The sequence below is a fragment of the Palaemon carinicauda genome, chromosome 7, assembly GCF_036898095.1.
Source record: "Palaemon carinicauda isolate YSFRI2023 chromosome 7, ASM3689809v2, whole genome shotgun sequence".
NCBI classification, from domain to species: domain Eukaryota; kingdom Metazoa; phylum Arthropoda; class Malacostraca; order Decapoda; family Palaemonidae; genus Palaemon; species Palaemon carinicauda.
The window spans coordinates 22,290,973-22,305,972 of record NC_090731.1 but is presented as its reverse complement, the minus strand read 5'-3'; the positions used below and the strand labels follow the sequence as shown (position 1 = coordinate 22,305,972).

At 32.5% G+C, this 15,000-nt stretch overlaps 1 protein-coding gene and 1 long non-coding RNA gene across 3 annotated transcripts in view; one reads left to right on the top strand and one right to left on the bottom strand.

Moving 5' to 3' along the window:
• The window catches only part of LOC137643522 (uncharacterized), a 258,792-nt gene that overhangs the window by 103,150 nt on the left and 140,642 nt on the right, over positions 1 to 15,000 (top strand). The window lies entirely within an intron of this gene.
• Positions 1 to 15,000, bottom strand: part of LOC137643736 (probable glutamate receptor) — a 24,666-nt gene that overhangs the window by 1,542 nt on the left and 8,124 nt on the right. The window contains exons 6-10 of the mRNA XM_068376437.1: positions 14,100 to 14,356; positions 12,783 to 12,891; positions 8,973 to 9,035; positions 5,460 to 5,521; positions 1,826 to 2,012 (exon numbers count right to left, since the gene is read on the bottom strand). Of these exons, the coding sequence (XP_068232538.1) occupies positions 1,826 to 2,012; positions 5,460 to 5,521; positions 8,973 to 9,035; positions 12,783 to 12,891; positions 14,100 to 14,356 (678 nt within the window). The remainder of the gene's footprint in view (positions 1 to 1,825; positions 2,013 to 5,459; positions 5,522 to 8,972; positions 9,036 to 12,782; positions 12,892 to 14,099; positions 14,357 to 15,000) is intronic.

The following is a 15,000-nucleotide window of genomic DNA, read 5'->3' as shown; positions in this document are numbered from 1 at the left end:
CAAGCGTCTTATAGCGGTCTGTCATTCGACACTTCCATTCCCTTTTTGCAAAGAATGATCTGACTTATAAAGTTATTGCAGTTTCTCTTCCCCATTTCCTGGAAGTGCTGTATGATCTACTAAGTTCTTTCCTTCAGTATTATTTTTTTTTTTGTGAATCCTAGATCTTATATTGTTGTTAGTCTCATGGAAGGTGAATACTTGTAGTATATTATGCCAGATTATTTAAGGAAGAAAGCATTACACACATATGATATATTTACGTGTGTGTATAAACGTATATATGTGTATATATACATATATATATTTGTGTATAGTCCCTATAGGGCTATATATATAGTATATATAGTATATATATATATTTACATATACATATATGTGTGTGTATGTGTATATTGTATATATTCATGTGTATAACTACATATGTTATGTACTTAGAGAGAGAGAGAGAGAGAGAGAGAGAGAGAGAGAGAGAGAGGGGGTGAATCATATGTCACGTGGTTGCCTTGCAAACTACTTAAACACTTACCAGAAAATATCTATTTAAAGTTTTGATAAATTGTTATTGCATATTTAGATGATGCTCTCATATTTGTTACATTCATAGATTTAACAGAAAATGTTTATTACTCTACGAAGCTCAAAGGTATGATTAAACTTCTTATTTGAGTTCTTAAAAATTATATTCTAAAATACAAGAACTTTGTGCCTACTCTGTCGCGTTATTTTATAAGGTTTGAGAGTCTATAACTGTATATTTGTAGTGAAATTGTTTGGGAGGAGAGAGAGAGAGAGAGAGAGAGAGAGAGAGAGAGAGAGAGAGGAATGAGTCATCTCTTCAACTGATGATTGCGTAGCGTATTTATTTTCATCCCCTAAGTGTGTTGCTATTTTCTCCAGAAAGGATAATCTTGATATGTCTTCTGGTTTATGAAGCTGCTTAGGACATTAAGGCATATTTTGAATCATACATCTCGCGCTCCCACATTATAGTTTATAATTTCACGTTTTCTCTCTCTCTCTCTCTCTCTCTCTCTCTCTCTCTCTCTCTCTTTGTATTAATTTTACTTTTTTAAGCATTGCTTACATTTTAGTGTCTGTTTGTATTTGCTTATTTTTTCCCTCTAACTTTTAAAACTTTGGCATCGGACCGTTAAGTATATTTTTGTTAAGAAATTTCTTAAGTTGATATCTGTTTGATCGAAATGTTAATTTTTGGCATTTTAATTATTATCATCATCTCTATTATCAGCTAAGCTTACAACACTAATTGAAAATCAGTATGCTATAACCCTAAAGGCTCCAACAGGGAAAATAGCCCAGTGAGGAAAGGACTAAGGAAACATATAGTGTACCCTCAAGCAAGAGAATTCTAACCCAGGACTGTGGAAGGCCACGGTACAGAGGCTATGGCGCTACCCAAGACAAGAGAACAACGGTTTGATTTTTTATTGACTTTCTCCTAGAAGAGCTGCTTGTCATAGCTAAAGAGTCTCTTCTACCCTTTACCAATAGGAAAGTAGCCTTTGAACATTACAGTGCAATAGTTAACTCCTTGAGTGAAGAAGAGTAAACTCGTTAAAAAGCTTTGAATGTTAGAATACTTGTCTTGAATAAATATTACAAGAAACTTAGACTGGGTAAAGGTTGGTTGGTTTAAATACTGTATAGGTTAAGCTGGTCCTATGTCAACCCGGGCCTTTGCACTAATCGTTCCTGTATGATAGTTACAAAAATAATTTTTTTTGAATGACGGGTAAAAAGAATAACCAAACAATCGAAGACATTGAGGTGTATAGTAAGTCCGATATGTACAGTTGGATACAGGAATTCCTGATACACCTCGTTCTGAAGAAGTGCACTCTGCCAACCTTTTTGCGCGAAGAGTTCTTGTGCCATTTTTTCTTACACTATCTGTTCGGTTACTATCCGCGTAGTAAGGGTGTGACAGGTTGCATTTCTTAGGAGCGAGGTAAGCCTGGGACTCCTGTGTGCAGCTGAACCTCTGGAATCTGAACAATTAAGATACCATGTTCTTTCACTGTCTTCTGTGTGAGCATTATTATTTAACCTTATTTTTAAATTCTTATTATTTCCATCGATATGGAAAGAAATCTTTAACAAACCATCAACAGTTTCCAGTTATCTCTCATATATAACAAAGAACAAGTGTCTGGTCTCTCTCTCTCTCTCTCTCTCTCTCTCTCTCTCTCCTCTAATGTATATATGTGTGTATGTATATATATATAATGTATATATATATATATATATATACTATATATATACTGTGTGTGTGTATATATATATATATATATATATATTCATTCCTGTCACGCTCAGGAGGAGGGGGAGTAGTCATATCCAGGTGAGAGGAAGTACCCCGAGAGATATACTCGGAAACCACACATTACCACAAACTACCGAACCAGCGGGCTGATTTAGGAAAGGGGTACGGATGGGAAGGGTTAAATCTGTGCATATCCGTATGTTAGCTTATCTATCTAAATAATCAGGCGTCATTTCTTACGGGTCGCGTACACTAGTAAAGGATAAACCTCAAAAAGGTGGAAAAAAGTCGTGACTAGCTCCACCTTTTTAGTTCTCTCTAGTCTCTCTTCACACGAGAGTTTTGAACTGATCCATATCGCTACGCAACCTTCACGCAACTTGCCAATTTATCTTTATTTTTTCCCGGATGGAACGGATTATCATGTCCAGAAAAATGCGGACTGGAACGGACAGGCAATCAAGATTTATGGAGGATGCGTAGAAGTGCTTCGATTCTGGTGCGATTCAGATCAGTTTGTTAAGGAGGTTATGTAAGTCTTCAAGTGTTTAGGAGAAACAAAAAATACTGAGAAACGATAAAAAAAAAAAAACCTGGCTTATTAGAAACTCGTAATTTCTGATAAAATGGACCTTTACCGTTTCTTGACAAGTCATGCAATAATACGTTGGTGTTACAATTAAAAATTTGGCTTTGAATTATATACTCTCATTTAGTTTTTTAAGAATATAAGTGGAACATGAAATTTCCTACGATTATGGGAAGGATATAATCGGAATTCTAAATTCCTCTTTCCCTCTGTCTGTTTCACATACATATAATTATGAGTCAATTAATTTATTCAGTGACACCAGCTTCCTTCGTTACTCTAAAAACCACAAAACTTCCGAAAATAGTCAATAATAAATAACAAAACCAAACCAGGAACTTTTTATTCGAAAGATGATTCACCGAATGATATGATATCCCCCCCCCCCCCCCCCCGCCCGTCCAAGTTCGTGTTTATACCACAAGGTTGAGAAGACAAATACAGGATGCAGTCTCTCGTCGGGTCATGGAGGTTGACAACAGCCTGGCCCAAGAATAAGAAAAAGGAGATGGATAAAAAGAACTAGAGTCTAAGCTAGTAAGGAGGAACGACAACAGATACAATATGTTGCCCTGACTTAGTAATACGAAAACGTAATAGATACGTCAAGGGAAACCGGCATATGTGAAAGAAGATATAAAAAATGGATATGAAGAAATATTAGGAGAGTAAACAGGAAAGCAAAGTTGCATCAAAATAAAGTAAAATTAATTCTAAGTTCTTAAAAAGGAAACAAGTATGATAGATATGTCAAGACAAACCGGCATATGTGGAAGAAAATATTAAAAAAATATTAGGAAATGGGAAAGCAAAGTTACAACAGAACTAAATTTAATTAATCCAAAATTCTTAAAAAGGGAATACATAAGGTAGATATGTCAAGACAAACCAACGTATGTGTAAGAGAATAAAAAAAAAAGATATTAGGAAATGAGAAAACAAAGTCTCAACAGAACGAAATAGAATGGATCCAAAGTTCTTAAAAAGGCAACAAATAAGATCAAAACAAGTTATACGATAAGCCTCAATTATGGAGCTTCGTATTGGTTTACCAACGACTTTGGCTACAGAGGGACACCCCACTTCTCATCCCAGATGACGTTCAATAAACACAACTGATCCACCAGTTAAAATGTTTAACTCTGAAGGTCAAGATCTCCTTCAGGAGATTCAGAGCTCAAGAAGGACAAGCTGCTGGTCTCGTCTTTTGATCTACATTTAACTGCTCTAGTAAGGAAGAAGTTCCTAGGTAGTATGTAGGTCTGTAAACTTTACAGATCTACAGAAATGTATCCAGTTACAGGGAAAATTACTTTACTCGAGCCCTGCTAACAGTTTAGGGCAGTTTCCATAGTGGATATGATTACTTTACAGGAGCCATGCTGATTTTTTTTCTCTCTCTCCTTAGGGCAGACCCCTCACTACTTACGATTACTTTACTTGGGCCTTGCTGACTATTTTTTTTACGATAGACCCCTGAGTGCATATGCTTAATTGAACTTTGTTGATTGTTTTTAGGACAGTCCCCTGAGTGCGTAAAATTACTTTACTTGGGCCATGCTGATCGTTTTTTTTAGGGCAGACCCCTTAGTACTTATGATTTCTTTACTTGGGCCTTGCTGATTACTTTTTTAGGACAGATCCTCGAGTTCATATGCTTACTCTACTTGAACTTTGTTGATTGATTTTAGGACAGTCCCCTGAGTGGGTAAGATCACTTTACTTGAGCCTTGCTGATTTTTTTAGGGTAGTCCCGTGAGTGCATATGATTACTTGAACCTTGCCTTTTTTTTGGACAAATCCTTTGAGTGCATATGCTTACTTTACTTGAACTGTTTTGATTGTTTTCAGGACAGTCCCCTGAGTGGGTAAGATTACTTTACTTGAGCCCTGCTGGTTGTTTCTTTTTTAAGAAAGGTCCTCTGAGTGCATATGATTTTGATAGCTAAAAAGATGACGTGGTTAGATAACTCGAACTGAGCGTTATCTTAATAGTGTGTTATGAACATTCAAACGAGAAAATCAGCCTGATATAGAAAATGTTTACCTTAAGCGGTTGCTGTTGTCAGTATTCAAAGTATAGCGAAAATGTTTCCTTTTCACTTTGTCTCATTTTGTTTACTAATTTTATTGTCATTTATTGAGGATTTTCAGGGTCTTACAAATACAGGGTGTTCAAAAAGTCTCTCCGCAGTAAGTATTTTGGACGATAGAGGTAAGAGAGTAATGGGCCTTGAATGCTCACTGCAGAGAAAACTTTTTGAACACCTTGTAGTAGTTATGAATGCCAAAAGTTAGCAGTTCATGATGAGAATTATAGATTAAATTGCGAGTTATGTAAAGACAATAACAAATTAGCTCTCTAGTTCAACTCAATAATGCTATCATCATCTTCCTGAAAGCTCTGAAATTTTCTGCCTGCTTTTGTTTTTCCCATTAGGTCGAAGTTGTAACATGTGTTATTTCCAAGAAAAAAAATTGATACTAACCAAAAAAATGCATCTTATATAATTGAATAAACACTTGAAACGTAGTTAATTGTGTTAAATGTGGAATTCTTGTTATGAATTAATTTAGACTCACAATGGAAATGATCTCTTGATGTACATGTACATGACGTAATTGGCTACATAAAACTTACATTTCTGAGAGTATTAAAGAAATTCTAGATCGTTCTTCTGAAATTTAGACATGTACTAGAGTAACTAGAGTCACGTGATATGCATTAATAAGAGTTAAAGAAATTTTGAAGTGTGATTCTGAGGAACATAATTTCAATTTCTATGCTATAGAGACATTAAAAATAGCCTAATTCATTTATAGAAATTATCTAACTTTTCATAGATTAATTTATCTAATTTTATTTATGAATGTTTCTTAGTTATATAGTCCTCTATATGAGGTTTCCAACATCTCATACTCAGATATGATATTAATTTTTTAATTATCATATCCCTATGACCAGATTTTCCACGAATTCCATTTATATAAGATCGAATTTTAAATTTTCCTGTTTTGTAAACAATGGGATACATTTTCAGTTATTTTATATTTTCATCTTTTATGAAGAGTACATTTCTCTAGCATCAATCCTTTATATTTTCATCTTTTATGAACAGTACATTTCTCTAGCATCAATCCTTTATATTTTCATCTTTTATGAACAGTACATTTCTCTAGCATCAATCCTTTATATTTTCATCTTTTATGAAGAGTACATTTCTCTAGCATCAATCCTTTATATTTTCATCTTTTATGAACAGTACATTTCTCTAGCATCAATCCTTTATATTTTCATCTTTTATGAACAGTACATTTCTCTAGCATCAATCCTTTATATTTTCATCTTTTATGAACAGTACATTTCTCTAGCATCAATCCTTTATATTTTCATCTTTTATGAAAAGTACATTTCTCTAGCATCAATCCTTTATATTTTCATCTTTTATGAACAGTATATTTCTCTAGCATCAATCCTTTATATTTTCATCTTTTATGAACAGTATATTTCTCTAGCATCAATCCTTTATATTTTCATCTTTTATGAAGAGTACATTTCTTTAGCATCAATCCTTTATATTTTCATCTTTTATGAACAGTACATTTCTTTAGCATCAATCCTTTATATTTTCATCTTTTATGAACAGTACATTTCTTTAGCATCAATCCTTTATATTTTCATCTTTTATGAACTGTACATTTCTTTAGCATCAATACTTTATATTTTTATCTTTTATAAACAGTACATTTTTCTATTGTCGAACATTTTATATTTTCATGTTTTATAAAGGATAAGTTTCTTTATCATCAAACCTTTATAATTCCATGTTTTATAAAGAATAAGTTTCTCAATCATCGAACATTTATATTTTCGTCTTTTATAAGTAATACATTTCTCTTTCATCAAACCTTTGTATTTTCTTCTTTTATGAACAATACATTTTTCTTTCATCAAACCTTGTATTTTCATCTTTTATAAACAATACATTTTTCTTTCATCAAACCTTTGTATTTTCATCTTTTATAAAAAATACTTTTCTCTTTCATCAAACCTTTGTATTTTCATCTTTTATAAACTACTTTTCTCTTTCAACAAACCTTTGTATTTTCATATTTATAAACAATGTAATATTCTATCATCTACTTTTATATTTTGATCTTTAATAAACAACACATTTCTCTTTTGTAAACCTTTTTACATTCATCTTTTATAAAAAATGCATTTCACTAGCATCAAACACAAATATTTTCTTTTTTATAAACAATACATTCTTTTATTATCAAACCTTTATATTTTGATATTTTTTAAACAATATATTTCTCTAGCATTAAATATCAATAGTTTCATCTTTTATAAACAAAAAATTTCTCTAGAATCAAACCTTAATATTTTCATCTTTTATAAACGATACATTCATCTGTTGTTAAACAAACCTTGATAATTTAATATTTTATAAACAATATATTCCTCTATTATCAAACCTTTATATTTTGATATTTTATAAACATTAAATTTCTCTAGCATGAAATATTTATAGTTTCATCTTTTATAAACAATAAATTTTTCTAGCATCAAACCTTAATATTTTCATCTTTTATAAACAATACATTTCTCTACCATTAAAACTTGATATTTTCCTCTTTTATAAACAATGCATTTCTTTAGCATCAAACCTTAATATTTTCATCTTTTCATAATTTCAATTTCTATGTTATTGAGACATTATAAAAAAAGCCTAATTCATTTCTCTAGCATCAAACCTTAATATTTACGCTTTTATAAACAATGCATTTCTCTTGAATCAAACCTTAACATTTTAATTTTTTTTTAAACAATACATCTCTCTTTCAGCAAACATCAATATTTTCCTCATTTATAAACAATGCATTTCTCTAGAATCAAACCTTAATATTTTCCTCTTTTATAAACAATGCATTTCTCTAGAATCAAACCTTAATATTTTCCTCTTTTATAAACAATGCATTTCTCTAGAATCAAACCTTAATATTTTCCTCTTTTATAAACAATGCATTTCTCTAGAATCAAACCTTAATATTTTCATATTTTATAAACAGTACACTTCTCTTTCCCAAACCTTTCTGATCCTCAGTAACCGGAGAAAAAGACAACGAAACCGAGACGTTGATTGGCTGCATATGCAGTGGTTCTGCCTCATCGGGGATGGGGGAGGACGAGTAGGGGGATAAATAAGAGATTGATCTGTACAGAGGATAATAAGGTTTCTCTCACTTCAACTGACGGCTCACTTGAAAACATGACGTGTTTACACTCGATCCAGCGCGAGGGAAATATTATCTTTTGGAATTATAAGATCGGCCTTGATAAGGTTAAATCTATTTTTATTGTTGTCGGGTGCTCGCGGCTGACCTAGGCTTCAGCTACACTTAGTTTTGAAATTCAGGTGATCATTGGAATGCTGAATCAATCTCTCTCTCTCTCTCTCTCTCTCTCTCTCTCTCTCTCTCTCTCTCTCCTCTCTCTCTCTCTCTCTCTCTCTCAGACCAGGTTGTTATTCAGCATAATTAAATTCAAATATCATTTTAAAAGCAGGTTATTTTTATAATTTTTTTTATTAATTATATTGGCCAATAAACACAGCCTTCAGCTTCGAACACATTGGGTTAGTTTCAGTACAAAAACTATTAATTTATGACATTTCTCTCTCTCTCTCTCTCTCTCTCTCTCTCTCTCTCTCTCTCTCTCTCTCTCTCTCTCTCTCTCAGACCAGGTTGTTATTCAGCATAACTAAATTCAAATATCATTTTAAATGCAAGCTATTTTTATAATCTTTTTAGTAATTATATTGGCCAATAAACACAACCTTCAGCTTCGAACACATTGGGTTAGTTTCAGTACAGAAACTATTGATTTATGACATTTCTCTCTCTCTCTCTCTCTCTCTCTCTCTCTCTCTCTCTCTCTCTCTCTCTCTCTCTCTCTCTCTCTCTCTCTCTCTCATGACTGGCATTAAGGCTGGTGCAGATAGTAGTACCGAGAGCATACAACAGAGGATGTTTATTTGCGTAATGCAATTTGATCGAGGATGCTCCAAGGGTCTTGTTGTTGTTAAGTACCTTGAGGCTGTGGGCGACTGCATTCATGTTGCTGCTAGTAAGGGTGCAGATGTAACAAGGATTCTGGGAAAAGGATATAGATGTAACAAGGAGTGTAGGAAAGCTTGTAGATGTAATAAAGAATATTAATATATCAGGGGTTGTAGAAAGTATGTAGATTTAACAAATATTGATGTAACAGGGATTCTAGGAAAAGGATATAGATGTAACAAGGAGTGTAGGAAAGGATGTAGATGTAATACACGATATTGATATATCAAGGGTTGTAGAAAGGATGTAGATTTAATAAATGTTGATGTAACAAGGATTCCAGGTAAAGGATATAGATGTAACAAGGAGTGTAGGAAAGGATGTAGATGTAATAGAGAATATTGATATATCAAGGGTTGTAGAAAGTATGTAGATTTAACAAGTATTAATGTAACAGGGGTTCTAGGAAAGGGGTATAGATGTAGCACTGGGTTTGGGAAGGGGTGTAGATGTAACAAAGGTTGTATCAAAGGATGTAAATATGACAAGGCTTGTAGAAAGGATATAGATTTAACAAAGTTGATATAACAATGATTCTAGGAAAAGGATGTAGATGTAACCAGAGGTGTAGGAAAGGATGTAGATGTAATAAAGGATATTAATATGACAAGGGCTGTAGAAAGTATATAGATTCAACAAATGTTGATGTAACGGATTCTGGGAAACAGATATAGATGTAACAAGGGGTGTGAGAAAGGGAGCAAATACAACAAAGGTTGTATCAGAAGATGTACATTTGTACATTTAACAAGGGTTCTATCAAAGGCTGTAGATTTAAAAAAAAAAATTATGTTAAAGAATGAAAACCTAACAAAAGTTGTAAAAAGTGTTGGGTAATAATTGTTTTAGAAAAGGTACATATGTTGTAAGGGTTGCTAAATAGGATATATGTGTAATAAGGGTTATAGAAAAGTTTTTATGTATCAAAGGTTACATATTTTGACAGATGTTTTGGGAAAGTATGTGGATGTAACAACTGTTGTAGTAAAGGATGCAAGTAAGTCAAAGGTAGTCGATATAACAAATGCAGTAGGAAAAGATGTAAATTTAACAAGGGTTTTAGAATACGGTAGGAGTAAAGTGTTGTAGAAAAGAATGTATACATAATAAAGATTGTATATGTAATAAAGCTATATAGGAAAGGAAATAGGTGTAAAAAGGTCTATAGAAAATGGGTTAGGTGTAATAAGGCTTGTAGAAAGTCATGAAGATGTCTGGAGGGTTGTATAAAGGTTGATAGATGTTACGGGGTTGTAGTACTATGAAAATATTCTAATAAATCCACATCTATCTATCAAGAATGGCAACCATTCCCAATCAATCTGCCTATCTATTTATTTATTTACTTTATATATTCATGATTGATATATATTTTTCATTGTATGTCATTTTGCTTTGAAAGTAGTAATTATCTTAATATTTAAGTATTGTGATTAGTTTCTAAGGGATGCCTTAAGACAACAAATGAGCAACAGATTTACTCGAGGTTCAGAGCATAATATTGATCTACCCGGTAATTACATTCATTTTTTTATATTTTCCTTTGATAGGTACACATTATATCACACCCTAAATCGTAACAAACTTGTAGTATTTCCACTCAGTATGACGCTGAAATTGATAATGAGGGAATATATTTCTTAGTTGCCTATCTGAGTTCTCGAGTTAGAGTAGCGTGCAGATTATTATTTCTTTATTCTGTGGTTTTGAGGGAAAGACTTTTCAATATTTTGTTGTTTTAAGAAAAATATATTGGTCTATGTTGTTAGGCATGATAATTAATATTCTCTTGATTTCTTTATTTGAAAGTCATTAGAAATTAATTTTTGAGGGTGAGGGGCTGGTATTAGTAGTGGTATATATATTGTTGGGAATGGAAGAGATTATGCACTTATCCATTGGAGACAAAGGGAAATATATTTTTATTAATGAGAGACATCTATCCACCAAGGCACCTCTCCCAATTTTGAGGGGTAACCGACATAAAAAATGTGACTTTTCTTCTCTTCGCTCCTCCCAGCCTGACGAGGAATTCAGCTGAGTTTGGTTAGTACTGGTAGGGTGCCACACCCGACCCTCCCCCGTTGTCCACCACTAATGAAGCTCCATATGCTGGATCCCCTACTGCTGTTACTTTGGCTTTTAAAGGTTTAAAGGTCTCTCATGAATGACAGAGGCAAGGAACGGTGACAGTGCACTGTCTAGCAGGATAATGTCCTAGAGGCTGACCATATATACATATGATCAGCACCCAAGCCATCTCTCCACCCAAGGAAGGAGCAGGGAGGGCCAAGCAGTGGCTACTGATGACTCAGCAGGCTCTGCCAAACCCCCGATCCTTTGCTCACAAGGAAAGTTAGGTTTGAGACTCTACAAGAAACAATCGAGCTTGAGCGGGACTTTTTTTTTTTTTTTTTTTTTTGTCAAGAAGTCAACCTCATAATTTTAATCTTTTTTAATGCAGAATTAAAAATTTCTCTTAAAGATTATTAATCTAACGTTATTGTTCTTTGATGTTAATGTAAAGATAATTTCTTTTATTTTTCAACAACTTTTTGGATAAAGATATGGTTTCCGACCATCACTTTCTATAGCAGCCATAATGAAAATGACTTACGGGTTAACATCAATCTTTTCTCTTGATGCTCTCGGGTATCTGTTTATTCTGCGAGACATTAATATACATATTGATGACTAATATGACAATCACAACACACACAACAGTATACTGGGCACCTGTTAGTAGGGGCAATGTACTTGATGTATGGCAAATATATAATTCCAGGTGTCTTTTCATGTATGAATGTTTTTGTATATAGGAACTATTATGTTCTTAAAAGCTTGTTTAACGTGGATCATTTAAACTCAACTTGTTTTAAGAATACATACATATATATATATATATATATATATATATATATATATATATATATATATATATACATTCATACATATATATACGCTACATATGTGTATGTATATATATATATTATATATATATATATATATATATATATATATATATATATATATATATATATATATATATATACATATACATATATGTATGTATTAAACCAAACCACATCCTCTCACTTGGTTTATGCGAATTTCATTGATTTTTGCGAAAGTGAATGTCTTGGCTTATAGAATACCGTTTGCCTTTTATAGAAGATTCAAGACCAGCCTTGTCTGAATTATTCACCCCTAAAGTTTGAGCTGCTAATAAAGTTTTCATAAAGGCATCTCATTTGCAGACAAGATATCAATATTGAAAAATCGCTTGTGAACTATTGGTGAGACCCTGAGTCGTTATACCTGTTGCCGCTGAGCCTGACCGAATATATATATATATATATATATATATATATATATATATATATATATATATATATATATATATATACTGTATATATATGTTTATATGTATATATTATATATATACTCATATGTATATATATGTATTTATATGTATATATGTATACATACATGTATGTATATATGTATATATACATGTATATATATGTATATATACATATATATATATATATGTATATACATATATATGTATATATACATGTGTATATATATATTATATATATCCAGACACTCCCTTTATTATATCGACGAGTCTCCTGTTCCTGATGACTCCACATCCGTTTTAGGAATCCTCTTCCTCTTTATAATCTTCAGGAGCCACTTCGACCACAGCATCTCCAGCGGCATGACAATGATTGACGTAATGACCGCACTAATTAGCAGCATGATTAAGCTCGTTACTGTCTTAAACTCCACCGGGTTTATCTCTACGTTGCATTGGTCTTGCCGCTTTCGTTTCATTTCGCGACTCCATTTCTCCAGGATTCCCGATTCCAACATTTCCAGGATTCTAGAAGAAGAGGAAGAGGGAGAGAAAATTATATTATTCTTATGTATTTGAGGAAGAAGGGATGGTTGTAGATGTGGTTATAGGTATGCACTCGAATACAAGATCTGTAGGCATATGTATGCATGCACACATATATGTAGGAATTACGAAAGCTGACACATGATGAGCATAAAATATGTATTATAGCCATGGAAGGAAAAATGAAGACTTGTTTGGAGTTAGTACTTCCATCCATTAGAGACATCGATAATACTTTATAAATTTAGTTTTTATGATTATTAATCCCCCAAATAATTGATATTAAATTAACTATGATTATTATTTCCCCAAATATTTGATATTAAATTAACTATGATTATTATTTCCCCAAATATTTGATATTAAATTAACTATGAATATTAATCCCCCAAATAATTAATGTTAAATTCACTTCATATTCCACACAAGGAGAATTACATATAGGAGAAATTCTTACCCCGCCCATGATTCGAACCTATGCGTCATGAACTTAGAAAATGACATGTGGAATAAATCAGCTGTTGCATCTTTATTAAAATGAAATATATTTTGAATCGTGGTCGGGATAGGTACACGTTTCTAATATAATTGCCAAGGATATTTCTAAGTCAAAGGGAAATCGGTGTTAGAAAATATTTGTAGCTTAATGTTTGAAAGTATGAAATGACTATGATTGTGTCAGTGACAAAACTATGATACACACACAGACATTATACTGTATATGTATGTATATTCACACACACACACACACACACATATATATATATATATATATATATATATATATATATATATATATATATATATTATATATATATATATATATATATATATTATCTATCTTTTATATATATATATATATGTGTGTGTATGTGTAAGTTTATATTATAAATTCATATGCATGATTTGTGTATACACGGGATTATTTGCATTATAAATGTGTGTGTATATATATATATATATATATATATATATATATATATATATATATATATATATATATATATATATATATATATACATATATGAATATATATATACACATATATATACAGATATATTATATATATACACAAACCTGTTTATTCAACGCCACCTACACGGCTTTTCAGTTAGAACAAAAAAAATCAAGGACCAGTGATCACTTTGCCATTCCCAGCAGTACTGGTACAACACGAATTCCAACTTACACAGAGTTCAGAAGAGCAACGTAAGGCGAACCTTTCCTGAGGACAATCGAAGACTTTGCCTGGAAGTACGAGTTGGGAAGGATGAACAGCTGACAGTCGCTCTCGTACTTGTACTTGAGGTGGACATCCCATTCCATTAACACGTAAGGCTCTGTTCTGACTCTCCGCATGGCCGTCTCAAGATTCGGGGAGATTGCAGCGTAGTTTTTCCTTTGAAGGGATTGCCATACCTTTCGGTGGAGGTGGTCGGGTGATTCCTGGGAGAGCCATAAAATTTAGTGTTTTGAAAGGAAGATAGATAAAGCAAGTTTTCCTATTTTTTTTTTTTTTACCCCATAGCATATTCATTTGGATCACCTGGTAAATTATTAAAGGACCCTTCTTTTTGGTTATTTTGTCTTCATTTCCTCTACTGTATAGTTTTGCGTTTCATGCATATTTATGTGTTTGTTTTGAGCTGTAACCGCATATTTATTTTATACATGCAGGGCTATAAAGAATCATAAATTAAAGGAATGGCTAGTGTCTTTATTTAAGTGTTATCTCTCATTTTATTTATCAGTGAATTATCCACCTAGAAAAGTATCAATCTAATTATTATTGATAAAATCTCACAGGATGATTTAAAACTCTGGAAAAACTCATTTATGAGGATCATAGCAGAACTTTCTGAGAAGTCTCCATTTATATGTATCAATCACAAGAAACGGAAGATAATGTACATGTATTGGCTCTTGGAGACTGAACCCTTATTTGATTAGATACAAACCTTGCGAGAGAGAACACCTTAAGGGCTGTTATCAAAATAGGAACCTCGATGTATATTACTCGAGAACAATGCACAGTGCCTCCAGAGATCTATTGCTTACACCGAGTGATATTTCCTTTCCTCACTGGGCTA